Genomic DNA, 14,172 nt, shown 5'->3' on the forward strand with positions numbered 1-14,172 from the left:
CTCAACGGCTTCAGGGTGGATTGAACTGTTTGGTGACGGACTGGGCTCAACGGCTTCAGGGTGGATTGAACTGTTTGGTGAAGGACTGGGCTTCACGGCTTCAGGGTGGATTGAACTGTTTGGTGACGGACTGGGCTTAACGGCTTCAGGGTGGATTGAACTGTTTGGTGAAGGACTGGGCTCAACGGCTTCAGGGTGGATTGAACTGTTTGGTGACGGACTGGGCTTAACGGCTTCAGGGTGGATTGAACTGTTTGGTGAAGGACTGGGCTCAACGGCTTCAGGGTGGATTGAACTGTTTGGTGACGGACTGGGCTCAACGGCTTCAGGGTGGATTGAACTGTTTGGTGAAGGACTGGGCTCAACGGCTTCAGGGTGGATTGAACTGTTTGGTGACCGACTGGGCTTCACGGCTTCAGGGTGGATTGAACTGTTTGGTGACGGACTGGGCTCAACGGCTTCAGGATGGATTGAACTGTTTGGTGACGGACTGGGCTCAACGGCTTCAGGGTGGATTGAACTGTTTGGTGACCGACTGGGCTTCACGGCTTCAGGGTGGATTGAACTGTTTGGTGACGGACTGGGCTCAACGGCTTCAGGATGGATTGAACTGTTTGGTGACGGACTGGGCTCAACGGCTTCAGGATGGATTGAACTGTTTGGTGAAGGACTGGGCTCAACGGCTTCAGGGTGGATTGAACTAGAGTGCATTTTGTTTCCCCGTCAGGCAAAGGAACGCCAGAAGCTGGAAGTGCTCAAGAAGAAGCAGGAGCAGGAAGAAGAGAGACTGAACAAGATGGAGGAAGAGAAGAGGAGGAAACAGGAGGAACTGAAAAGGTACAGAATGTGGCGTGATTATGAATCCCACCAACGTTCTAGGGTAGACCCGCCTCACCATGTGTCTGATTGGCTCCCGGGAAGGCATAGTTTTACTGAGGTTAGGCCGTTCGGGTTAGGTTTAGGGGGGTGCATACTTAGTTTAGACTAGTCATTGGTTAGACATGGGTTAACCCATTTTGTGCGGGAACCCCTTTTGGTGTTAAACATTATGTTATAATTTAGCTATTGAGAAATGGCAGATCTACAAGCTTATAGCGCGGCACTCGGTGGCGCGTTTTTAACTCGGGTCTAAATGGGTTAAGGTCCGGTTTAGGTGTGCTGCCCCATGGTAATGGGAGGTTAGGTTTAGGGTGAGGGTTTGAGATAGGTTGTAGTTGTAGGACTAATGACTGGTCGCAAAAACGAGAGCTGTCAATCACAACGACTACTGGCCAATCACAGCAGGGCTTTCCTAGAACGTTGGTAGGATACATAATAACGCGTCATTGTGACAATGAATTGGTTTGGTCTGGTTTTTACTGTATAACTGCGTTCAGGTGCTTTAACCCATTTAGGCCTGAACTCAAAACTTAAAAAAATCTTCTTAATCCTCCAGTTTTCTGAAATAGATATTTTCTTGTAGATCTGCTATTTTTCAATAGCTAAATTATAACATGATGTTTAAAACACAAAGGTGTTCCCACCCAGACTGGGTTAAAAGTGAAATGGGCTTTCCAACTGTAAAAGGTATTGCCATATTAAAACGTAAATGATGTAATGTGTACCAGCACTGATTTCCTCATTCTCTGCCCTTGATGTTTGTAGGAAGAGGGAGGAGAGGCTGAAGAAAGCGGCTGAAGCCAAAGAGGAACACAAGGCGGAAGAAAAGAAGAAGAAAAAGATGGAGGAGAAGAACGACAAGGTAACAAACTCTCCTTAATTTCCTTCCTGGTGACGTTTCCCCTCTTTTGTTTTGTCATGTAACTTCTAAGCTACATGATACTGACATGCACTACATGTGATTTACAACCTCTTTAAATGAGACAATATTGATTTTAACAATGCCACTTTCAGGCTTTTTGTGCTTTTTATTTCCCATCCTTGTAATTATTATTATTTATTTTACTTTAACTGCAAACATAGCCTGTATATTCACGTTACTTGTATCTGTAACTGTGTGACAAAGTTTAAGTGAAAATCCACCTCAATTAGCCAAAAGCGATTGACCAATGCCAATCCAAATAGTTTAGCAACCGTTGCTAAGGATGGCAAGCTTTCACCTCATAGCTTTCAGTGTTATTTTGCATGGTTCTTGTGGTGTTGAACGCATACACAGCTTAATGACGGGAAAGTTACACGACTGCCACCCAGGTGATGGCAATAATACTAATCACCATAGTCTTACCGTGCATTTATATTATGATTATAGAGCTCTGTGGTCGTAAGTTGATTGAGTTGGATGTCCTTGTATTTCTAGTTTATTGAAATAATGTCGTGCACATTTGTCCAGTGCATAGCCTACTGCAGGCTTGGTTGACTAGATTTAGAAGAAGTTTTGAAGCTCTTGCTACTGAAAATGATCGCTTATTTATATGGATAAATCCTGTCACTTAACGTGCATCTCAATGGGTGAGAAGAAGGAAAGCTTGCCATTTCTCCCCTCTTTGTAACTGTTGCTAACTTGCCTATTGCACAAGGACGGGTTGGGGAGGGACTTTGCGACGGGCTAATTCATTGATTTGACGTTTGTTTCCAGCTTCGTGCTGAGCGCTTGGCGGAGGAGAAGCTGAAGAAGCAGCTGGCGTTAAAACATCAGGAGGAGATTGACAGCAGGAGGAAGCTAGAGGAGGAGACGCGACTGAAGAAGATTCAACAGGCTGTAAGTAGACTGCAGGTCGCCTGACATTTATGTTAACTGACATTCTTTCATTTCTAATGGAGATGCTCCGATCAATCGGCGGCTCCCAATCGTCCGCTGTTCACTCCAAATGAGTCGATCGTGATCTGCAATTTACCCCATCTTATACCATTTTGAAGTGGTGTAAAAGTCAATCGTATAGTATATAATTTTGCATCTTTGACAGGCCTAAACATTCTCCCCTTTTTGCTAGTTTACAGCAGTTTCTCCCTCACAGTAAATTAAAGAAGATCCTTGCACCAAAGTGTCTTGTTTTGCACATTTGTTTCAGGGAACATTTTGAGCCACCACTCAAGACTCAGACCTTAAAGAGATAAATGACGAGTAATCGATAGAAAAAATATTTATTTAACTTTTCATATTTTAACCACTTGACATTTTAAACCTGGTGGCCCAATTTAACCCTGACTGCTCTTGACAAGCCAGCTTTCCTCTGCTGTCAGTGTAACGCACATTGCAAAGCGCTTTGGATGAAGATCCCATATAAACGTACCATTTAACTTAAGGTTTTGTACGTTCTCTCCTCAGGAGGAGGAGAAGCGTCAGCAGGCCCTGCAGGCCAAGCGGAGAGCAGAGGAGGAGGAGGCGCACAGAGCTCACAAGCTGGCGGAGGCACGCAGAGCTCAGGAGAGAGCTGAACGGTACTCACTGAACCCTGAACATACTTGATGATCCTGGCTAATCTTTATGGAATAATGTCAACATTTTAAACACGTGGTACAGTCGGACATTTTTAATCAAACATGTTGCACCTGTGTATTCAGACATTAAGGCTAAAAGGATAACGAGTCCTGGGAACTTCCATTGTGGATCTGCTACTACCTTTTGATGCTGTAGTCAGTGGCGTGCACAGACATTTAGAGGGGCAGGTGCTCAAGTTAAAAAAAGGGCACCTTGTGCAGCGCGTGGAACCGGCCGGTTGCCTTAATCTATTTTGGGCGGGAACCCCTTTTGGTGTTTTAGCTATTGAAAAATAGCAGATCTACAAGCTCATAGCGCGCCACCGAGTGGCGCGCTACGAGCTTGTAGGTCTGCTATTTTTGAAAAATCCAAAAAAAAAAGGAAAAAAAAGTTTTTCTTTTTTTTTTTTTTTAAAGGGCACATTGCCAAAAGGGCAGGGGGTGCTCTAGCACCCCTTAGTGTCTATCTGTGCACGCCACTGCTGTAGTAGTATGATCAACTAGACTAGAGCATTCATTTACAACAAACACGAGTGTAGAATAGAGGTATCTGCCCGACACCAACCATGTACTTGACACTTTAACGCAACAGTTACTTTACTGAACACTATGGTCTAGTAGTAGTACTAGTAACACTACTACACATCATTATAGCAGTTGTGTTACTAAGTTGTACTGGTCTTCAGGGAGCGAGCAGAGGCTCTTCAGAGGGAAGTGGAGAAAGCTGCCAGAGAGAAGGAGAGGAAAGAGGCTGAGGAGAAGGAGCGGAGAGAGGCGCTGGAAGACAAGATGAAGAAGGTAAACTGCCGGTTACAACTAAACTGTGCCGTGACGGGTCAAAACTAACCCGTGGCTCCCGACATGTGCTGCTGGTTAAAACTACGCCGTGCTGCAGGTTAAAACTAACCTGTGGCTCCCACCATGCGCTGCTGGTTAAAACTAAGCCATGCTGCAGGTTAAAACTAACCCGTGGCTCCCGACATGCGCTGCTGGTTAAAACTAAGCCGTGCTGCAGGTTAAAACTAACCCGTGGCTTCCGGTTAGGGTTGGGTTTTGGGCTCATGACTGTAGGACTGTTAGTATGTTGGACCAAACGCATGCACCCGAAAAACCAAACTGCTTCTGGAGCTCAATGTAACACTTAACACCAGAAACAGTTGACCACATGTACCCTAGCATCCCTATTCTGGGCATGTCGTAACAGGCCAGCGTTCTGTGAGACTAGCTGATCTAAAAGCTCACACCACGTCTGACTTGAACCACTGTCAACCTGCCATCCCCATTTTGGGCCTGTCTTGCAACACACCGATGTGAAGCGCTTGTAGATCTGCTATTTTTGCAACATTTGAGTTACACTGTCAAGTATAAAATGGGATATTTATGGAGATGCAATGTTTCTGTCTGACAGTCTGACAATGACTTAAAACTCTACTGCTGTAGGAAGAGCAGCAGAGATTGGCTGAAGAAGAGGGGGCTGCTAAACAGCGCTTGGCTGAAGCAGCAGCTAAGATGCAGGTTAGTTTGCAAAAATCACATTTATCAACCATGTATTATATCGTAATGTAGACTTGTTTAGATTTACATGTGGACTAAGAAGACAGAAGCCACTTTCTAGCTGTTTTTAAACTGACTAGGGTTGATGAAAGACTTAATGGGCTGTAAGGACTTGGCCTTTTTTTTCCTGCATAAAATGTAACTGTTAGGTCATTAAATGTTGTTTATGTGACCTGAGCAATGACTTAACACATTGAGAGCCCACGCAAAACTGCCCAAAATCACTTTCACCTAGAAAATCCATTCACATTTTTTATAATTCAGCTGACTGTGGAGACACATGCTGGAACTTTTTACTTTGAAATGTTTTATAGTTTCTGAGTTATTTAATTTAAACGCCAAATGCATTCTCAATGGCGAAAACACAAACTTTGGCACCACGTGTTAAAAAAAGACGTCCACAGACGTCTTGGGCTATGCACGTGCGGTAATACCCAGGACGTCCACAGACGTTTTGGGCACAAAATGTGTTAATTATGTGTGTTTCCTCCAGCAGCCTTTAGGGCCGTCTGCAGCAGGCATCAATGTCACTATGGATGTGGAGGTAAAACAAAACATTTAAGTAAAGTTATTTTTTTCTACAGTTTATGTGGAGATAAATGACCACATGAAACCTACTTTTAGATGTATTGAATGTTTGACCGGGGTATTTCCGGGGTATTTGACAGGGGTATTTCCAAGCCTTTATTTGATGGGAGACAGTTGAGAGCTACATTGGTCTCTTTTCCCAAGTGTTTTACCCAGGTGGACAGGATTTTGAGATTAGGTTTAGGCATAATTTCTGAGGTTAGGATTAAGGTTGGAGTGAGGCATATTGTTTGAGGTTAAGGTTGGGTTCAAGCATGGTCTTTAAGGTTGGAGTGAGGCATATTGTTTGAGGTTAAGGTTGGGTTCAAGCATGGTCTTTAAGGTTGGAGTGAGGCATATTGTTTGAGGTTAAGGTTAGGTTCAGGCATGGTCTTTAAGGTTGGAGTGAGGCATATTGTTTGAGGTTAAGGTTGGGTTCAAGCATGGTCTTTAAGGTTGGAGTGAGGCATATTGTTTGAGGTTAAGGTTGGGTTCAAGCATGGTCTTTAAGGTTGGAGTGAGGCATATTGTTTGAGGTTAAGGTTGGGTTCAAGCATGGTCTTTAAGGTTGGAGTGAGGCATATTGTTTGAGGTTAAGGTTGGGTTCAAGCATGGTCTTTAAGGTTGGAGTGAGGCATATTGTTTGAGGTTAAGGTTAGGTTCAGGCATGGTCTTTAAGGTTGGAGTGAGGCATATTGTTTGAGGTTAAGGTTAGGTTCAGGCATGGTCTTTAAGGTTGGAGTGAGGCATATTGTTTGAGGTTAAGGTTAGGTTCAGGCATGGTCTTTAAGGTTGGAGTGAGGCATATTGTTTGAGGTTAAGGTTAGGTTCAGGCATGGTCTTTCATGGTCTTTCTCAAGTTAAATCTTAGGCTGAGCTCACACCTTTAATGCAATTCTTATGCTCGTTGGATCAATGCTGTGTTGTGTCATGGCCACCCAATGCATTTCCAATGGAGGTCACATGGTTTGACACAACATAGGGGGAGGGGTCTGTTGTATGGCTTTCAGCTGTGTTTCTACTGCGCCCCTCCCCCTCATACAACACAATGTTGTGTCAAACCATGTGACCTCCATTGGAAATGCATTGGGCGGCCATGACACAACACAGCATTGATCCAACGAGCACAGAGCATTGCATTAACCGTGTGAGTGCACCCTTAGAGTTTAGGCACAAGCTGGGCCACACACCAATGAAAGAGGGTCCTGACAGGAAATGGTGGCAGAGAGGCAGGAAGAACACAATGGGCCTCGGGTCAGAAACTAACCCAGACTGTCTGACCCAACTTATCCTGCTATATTTAACTTGTGATTTAACAACTTTCATCCATTGTATTTGGGTCAGTTCAATCTTTCATGGACAAATAATTAACACAATGTCTTTAATCTAATTGGTTTGACTGTAACAAGCTGCTCTGATGTGAAGCATTAAACATTCTGGTGTGTGTGTGTGTGTGTGTGTGTGTGTGTGTGTGTGCGTGTGCGTGTGCGCGCTCGCTCGCTCGCTCACCATGTCTTGTGGCTAAGTAAGAGTAGGGAAAGCGATGGGGACAGAATGCTTCCTGTTCTCTTAACACTCCGATTGCCTGGGGTTATTTAATCCATTAAATCATAGCGCCCAATCGATTTTATAGCAACGGAGCACTTTTCCCGACGGACCGGAAGTTATACCGATGTGGCTGGATTAGCTAAATGTAGCCAAAACACTCTAAAGGCGATCGACAACAACAGGAGGCATGATTAAATCTAACAGGACTAGCGACTGGGCAGCGGGGGGGCCGTCTAACACAGGGTGAACTTCGTCCTGGGCGATTGGGGTGTTAACCGTTGTAAACTCAAACCACCACCACTCTTGTGGCTTATTGCTTTTCTAAAACTTCTACCAAATATGGCAAATTCACTAGAATTTCTCCAATCCCTGCTGTGGTCCATACAATCCGCCAAACCAGGAAGTTGTTGTGCAAATAATGGAAGGTATTCCCTTTCATTATTTGCACAACAACTTCCAATTAGAGTCTGTGCTGTGCGTCACATTATCTGTCTTGTTCTAAACTCTAAAGTGATCAATCAACTAACATGCCCTGCCAACATTCTGTGGTCGTTTATTCTCTTGTTTTTGTTACTTGGGCTTGTTTTTCTTGACCAAATTTAGATGGCAAGTTATCTTGACCGATGCTGGGTTAACCCTTTACCTTTTTATCAATAGTTTCAATGTACAGATTATACACATTGTACATATAGTATATTCAGACTGATTATTGTTTTCATCTGGCTGTCCCTCTGCATTCCAGTATGTCTTTAAGTCACTCTGGATAAGGGCATCTGCTAAATGCCTACCTTGTCGTATGAAACTAAACCCTGAATGGTAGACTGACATCGTAACAAGATCTAGTGAAGCGTTCCTCGGGTGTTGCTGTGCATGCTGTTCATAATTCTGTTGTGTTTCTACAGCAGTCTCCACAGACCTACGTCATTACGCCTAAAGGTGGAAACAAGACCGTCAAGTTGACGGGCAACTCTGACGATTACGGGATGGACCAGAACAGCGACGACTCCACGGATGACGAGTCGGCACCACGGAAACCCATTCCATCCTGGGCGGAAGGTGAGCCGGCACCACACACTACAAGATGATCTTTAACATTCTCTCACCACACACTACAAGATGATCTTTAACATTCTCTCACCACACACTACAAGATGATCTTTAACATTCTCTCACCACACACTACAAGATGATCTTTAACATTCTCTCACCACACACTACAAGATGATCTTTAACATTCTCTCACCACACACTACAAGATGATCTTTAACATTCTCTCACCACACACTACAAGATGATCTTTAACATTCTCTCACCACACACTACAAGATGATCTTTAACATTCTCTCACCACACACTACAAGATGATCTTTAACATTCTCTCACCACACACTACAAGATGATCTTTAACATTCTCTCACCACACACTACAAGATGATCTGAAAACATTCCCTCATATCTTAAACCTGCACACGCGTTTAAAAGATGAACCCCTCACACTAGAGGATAATCTTGCCTGAGATTCGCTCCCACTCTAGGCTGGGGTTTTAGATCATTAAAATGGATTGATTTGATTATCTGTTTACGCCCTAATGCGGCGTTCGCACTGGCAGATATTAAAGATGCACAGCTACACACCCCATATAACAGCTTTGTATCTTAAGTTGAAACCAGCTCAACTTATTTGTGGCTTTGTAGTTAACCAACGTCTGAATGTGGCTGCCTTCCATTGGAAATTAATGGTAGCTTTGTACTGCACCTTCATGTCGCTGTCTTCCATTTGAAATGAATGATGGCAAGTAGCTTTGCTTTTATGCTGTGCTACAAATGTCTGTATCTTCGTATCTTCATGTGGCTCTTCCATTGAAAATTAATGATGGCTTTGTACTTTAATTTCATGTGGCTCTTCCATTGGAAAAGAAGGGTAGCTTTGTACTATATTGTGTCTCTGGCTTCCATTGGAACTGAATGATGGCCTGTATCTTGGCTTTTATGCTGTATTCACACTGGCAGCTACAGTACAGTTAGTTTAATGTAAAATGAATGAATTTTTTTTTCCTCCAAAAGGTCAAGCGCTGCAGCAGGCTCTCCTCAGAGAGTACTTCAACCCTCCAGACCTCCATGCTCTGTTTGGAACCATCTCTCCTCCCAACCTGGAGGAGATATTCTACACCAAGAAACCACGCTTCAACAAGAGGACCAGCTCTGCTGTCTGGCACTCTCCACCAATGGCTAAATAGAGTCTGGATGCTTTTTATTTATTGTTATATAAATATATATATTCATTATCCTCAACAATTCATAATGGGGATTGGGGGGGGGGGGGGGGGGTGTTCAAAAATGGACCCCAACAGTTCTGTAACTCGAGTGTTCAAATGTAACCTTTGCAGGTCTATTTGGTTCAAATTGTACACTCGGTTATGGTGGTCCTTTAAATTTATTGTGGTCCTTTCCTTGAAATATACATTTTGAGAAGACCAAATATACGGTATACATACGGTTCCAGAAACAGTTCCAAATGTGATGGAGACCAGATCCCAACCCTATGGGAAACTAGTTTTTAAAGGGTCTTTTGCATCGTTTTAAAGTGATTTGGGGGGAAGTCTCTCTTCAGATTTGTAAATAAAGACACTAATTTTGTTAAAATGATTTTCTTTGTGGTGTGAAGTGTTATTCACGTTCAGTTTTGTGAATTTTGAGTTGCTGTACTGGTTGAATAGTTAAAAATCACACCCGTGTGAACTGAGTGGTGCAAATCCCCCCCCCCCCCCCCCCCCCTCTCTGTCTCTGTCTCTCTGTCTCTCTCTCATTAGCAGGCAACATGCAGCACTATCTCTCTCTCCGTTTCTGGCACAACAGCGCCACTTTTGGTACTCATTGGTACTGGTCACACACAAACGGACATTGCTGTTCGTTGGAGTGGTTGAACCACTCAAAAATAGACGCTCTATAAGCTCCAGGCGAGGCATGAGCGTGTAGAAGATCGTATTGTCGCTATTTTACAATCTTCAGGAACTGTGTTGGACATGGCAGGTTTACACCGACAGCAACATTTGGAAGTTACTTTATAAATAATTGGATTTTAAACACTCTAATGTCCAAACATTATGCAAAACGGTACATATTGGGCCCTATCTTAAAACGGTACATATTGGGCCCTATCTTAAAACGGTACATATTGGGCCCTATCTTAAAACGGTACATATTGGGCCCTATCTTAAAACGGTACATATTGGGCCCTATCTTAAAACGGTACATATTGGGCCCTATCTTAAAACGGTACATATTGGGCCCTATCTTAAAACGGTACATATTGGGCCCTATCTTAAAATGGTACATATTGGGCCCTATCTTAAAACGGTACATATTGGGCCCTATCTTTTATCAGCCAGTATTGTACCCAACATTCACATACAGTACATGCTTCAAACTAATCTAGCATTCTGAAACACAACTTTTAATTTCATGATCCCAAATCGTTTTTTTCTTTCAGTGAATTGATGGAAGTCCTAATCAGTCCTTAACACGTAGATTCCAACCAATTGTATTGTCAAATGTGCTTGGCTTCATTTCCACATATACGTGTGATGGATATATTATAGACATGGACACATATATATCAATCAGTTGATATATTATAAAACAGCCAGGTGCATAGACTGCTCACAAGAGGAGAGCGTAAGTTGGGACAGCTGTTTTTCTATACAATGCAATCTGTGGCAACTGGCTCACGGTAAGATCCTGTGAGATTACGCTTAGTTATTTACAACTAGGCTTGAAGAAACAGAGGGGGTAATTAAACCCCACAGGGGTCTGCGTGAACTCCTTACCCTAGATGCATCCACGGGATAACAGCTGCATGGCATATTTTAGGTCAAACTCTGCTCTGCTCTATCTGTCTGCCCTGTCTGTCATGAATGCAACGTATCTTTGTCAAATATGCATCTAGAGTCAAGAATACAGTCTAACTATTTCATTGCAGGTGTTAAATAATGTTCTGTATATTTTATATGGTACATTCATTTTTATTGGTATAGTTTCATCTGTTGCTAAGTTCTCATAGGAAAACCTTGCATGATAGTCCTGGCTCACTGATTGGCCAGTAAGTAAGGACAATTCTGAGTCCCACCCTCATGAGAGAGGGGGGGAGTTTTAAACTTGCATTAGTATATAGACTACCTGTTTCCGTTCCGATGGTGTGCTCACTCGTACCTAGCTGATTTGAATAGGCCGTGTGCGTGTGACTCCAAGGGCCTTTGTTCCCAAAAACTGCCTGGTGAAACTGCATTTCGTACCTCTTTCAATAAAACTTGGATACGACTTTTAAGACAAAGCGAAACTCTCCGTTTGGATTTCCTTGACACACCACACCACTGCAAACTACACAGAACCGTTATTAAATATTCTTCAGATGGTGCCGATCCCCGGTTGCTGAAGGATCCCTCGTCTTGAGCTGGGTGAGTGTAAAATTATTATTACAGCTGTTTTACGAGGGGAGCCTGGTAAATTCGATCCAGGGTCGGATCTGTGCATATAGGCCGGTGGTGAGGTGTCTCAGAGCGTGAGAATTTATCTTTTTCTTGCTAGGCAGTGGCAACGCATTCCATTTACCATTGTTTTATTTTAACTGTAAACGCCGGGCGAGCAAAAACCTCGTCCTAAACCCTGGTTTTAAATTCATTTTTTACGACAATTAAGTTGAAACTAGTTTTTGTAATGTTCCGCCGTCAAAGTGGCGGTTCATTATAAAAACACATACCTGGCCAAACGTGCAGAAGATATGGCGTAGCCGTATAGAACAATACCCTTGCTTCCTATGGGGAAGCGTGGATTCTGATATACCTTATAGGCTAAAGCGATTTCAAACGGCACACGTTTTTCGGGGAACCGGTGGGATGTGGATAGCAGCATGCGAGCAAACTACACAGTTGCCGCAGTGCTGTTCTGCCCCGCTGGGAGCTCCGGAAGGCGCGCGCGGTTTGCGAGCGTTTTTCATGACCAGGTTCTATTTGCGTGGCCGTCCTCGTATTACATGGGGTGCACATTATTTGGACGGTTTTGTGCATTCCTGAGGGCTAGCCGAAGGTGGTTAGTAGGATAATTTGGCCCTACGTTGCTGGGTGTATGGAATAGGAATCTGAGATTTTGGGTGATTGATATTAATATTTATTAATATTATTCTTCTGAGGTTGTCTGGATTACGCAAGGCCCAGTAAGACGAGCCGGCGAGCGTATTGCAAAACAGGGATTTTGTGACGTATATATATATACGATGCATAAGGTGCGCGCACTGCTGTATACTTGTGTTTTTTTTTACGTTGCTGTGTGGGGGTATGTGCCTGCATTTCTGGTGATTGTTTGGTTATGATCGCTTTGTGCTGGCACTATTTCCTCCTAGCGGTGATTTGTGGAAAAACACGGGTGTACGTTTAAAGTTTTACACCTTCGTATAAGTGGGGGTGGGGGGTCTCTGCTCGACGGGGTATGGGGTCCTTTGTTTAAGAAAAGTACAGGGGCTTTTGCTGAAACATCGCGTGGGTCTGTGTGGAAGTGCGGCTTTATTCTGGGATTAGATGAGTATTTCTCTTGTATAAGGGCTAGTCTGTTTTGAGCGGCACTACACACAGATGCGTGGGATGTGATGGCAGAGTCGTATTCCTTTGTCCCGTGGACAAGGGTCTGGACAGGTAAAGTATGGCGATGTTATGTTGTTGCTACACTTTTGCCGATGATTTGTCGTCAGCGTACTGCTTTCCACGTTTGGGCGTATTGTTTTGGGGGAGTGGGTAACCTATATGAGGAGCAAGTGTTTCCAGGAATCGGATCTTTTTTCGCTTTTTAAATGTTTCTGCATTACTAAACGTGCGTCTTACATTCGATTAGGTTACGCTTTGCTTTTCATTGTGTTTATGGTTGCTCTTCCTGTGAGGCCTGAGTGGGACGTGCAGCGTGCTGATTTATTTTTGCTGTTTGTATCATTTGGGTGACGCTCATTTGGATGTGCTCATCTTGTTGTTAATATCTCTTCGTGGCCATTTTGGTTTTCCCAGTGGCATTGCGGCTCTTTGAGTACTGGCTATCCGGCTGTACTGTCTTTGTTCCCGTTCGGGAGCGTTTCTTTATTTTTTACAAGTCTCCTCATACTTCCGGTGTGTGAGCGGGTTTGTTCTGGGTTGGCTAGGGGCGTGGTTTTTGTTCTTTCTGTCAGCAACTACTGCTCCCTTGTGCTGTTCCGTGCGCGTGCGTGCACTCCTCTCTTTCGCTCCCGTTTTCCTGGGGAAATTATGACGTTTCCTTTGGGGTGGATCAGTTTTATTTCTGATTTAATCGACGTTATTGGGGTTACGTGACCGCATGTGTTCTGGTGCTGCCATGGGTCGTTTGACTCGTTTTCCTCTGTCTTTGGCTTGACAAACTAGCCTTTTGATGCGTGTATGTGTGTGCCTGGGGCTGTGGGTGTCTGTGTATGTCTGTCCGTATGGGTGATTGAATGTTTTATGGGTGGCTTATACCTGTGGTGATGCCCAGTGCTTTGGCACTGTTCTTATGATGGACAGAATCCTGTCTATCTTTCCAGAATCCTGTCTATCTTTCCTATGGCTGAGGCTGCATGTTATTGATACATGGAGAAGTTTCATGTCTCAAATGGGGGGAGGTGTCGTTAGAATTTGTATTGATTTAAGGCATTGCAATATGTCTGTATACGAAATACGAGGGTTAAAGGTGGTTTTAGATTACTCTTTATGTGTGCTTTTGTGGATGTTGTCTGTCTGTGTTGAGTATTCATTGAAGGAACAAAACAGTCTAGAAGGCCTCTAGGATGTTCATTTTCTGGCTGGACCAGAGAATGAATTCTGTTGGGTTTTGATAATGTTATTTATTCACTTGGACGGCATGTGTATGGGCACATATTTAGACGTGGTCTGGATCTGTTTGTTTGAAAATTGTATTTTGAATACGAAAAGATGAGTAGGCTACATTTTTGTGTCATTCTTTTCTACATATTATTTTTATTCAACCCGGGTGAAAATAATTGCTAGAATGACTCTTATGATCAGACCATTTTTGAGTTGAGTGGTGCGGTCTTGA

General features: G+C 43.6%; 1 protein-coding gene across 1 annotated transcript in view; it reads left to right on the plus strand.

Annotated features, from left to right (window-relative positions):
- The window catches only part of LOC306914803 (uncharacterized protein), a gene marked incomplete at its 5' end in the record, with an annotated part of 28,115 nt that extends 18,517 nt beyond the window's left edge, over positions 1 to 9,598 (plus strand). The window contains 9 exons of the mRNA XM_079492004.1: positions 728 to 837; positions 1,645 to 1,741; positions 2,576 to 2,698; positions 3,266 to 3,378; positions 4,104 to 4,215; positions 4,858 to 4,932; positions 5,465 to 5,515; positions 7,989 to 8,142; positions 9,151 to 9,598. Coding sequence (XP_079348130.1) covers positions 728 to 837; positions 1,645 to 1,741; positions 2,576 to 2,698; positions 3,266 to 3,378; positions 4,104 to 4,215; positions 4,858 to 4,932; positions 5,465 to 5,515; positions 7,989 to 8,142; positions 9,151 to 9,323 — 1,008 coding nt within the window. The 3' untranslated portion in view covers positions 9,324 to 9,598. The remainder of the gene's footprint in view (positions 1 to 727; positions 838 to 1,644; positions 1,742 to 2,575; positions 2,699 to 3,265; positions 3,379 to 4,103; positions 4,216 to 4,857; positions 4,933 to 5,464; positions 5,516 to 7,988; positions 8,143 to 9,150) is intronic.
- Positions 9,599 to 14,172: the final 4,574 nt, after the last annotated feature.

The sequence above is a fragment of the Electrona antarctica genome (genome assembly GCF_951216825.1).
Source record: "Electrona antarctica genome assembly, chromosome: 2".
In the NCBI taxonomy this organism is placed as follows: Eukaryota; Metazoa; Chordata; class Actinopteri; order Myctophiformes; family Myctophidae; genus Electrona; species Electrona antarctica.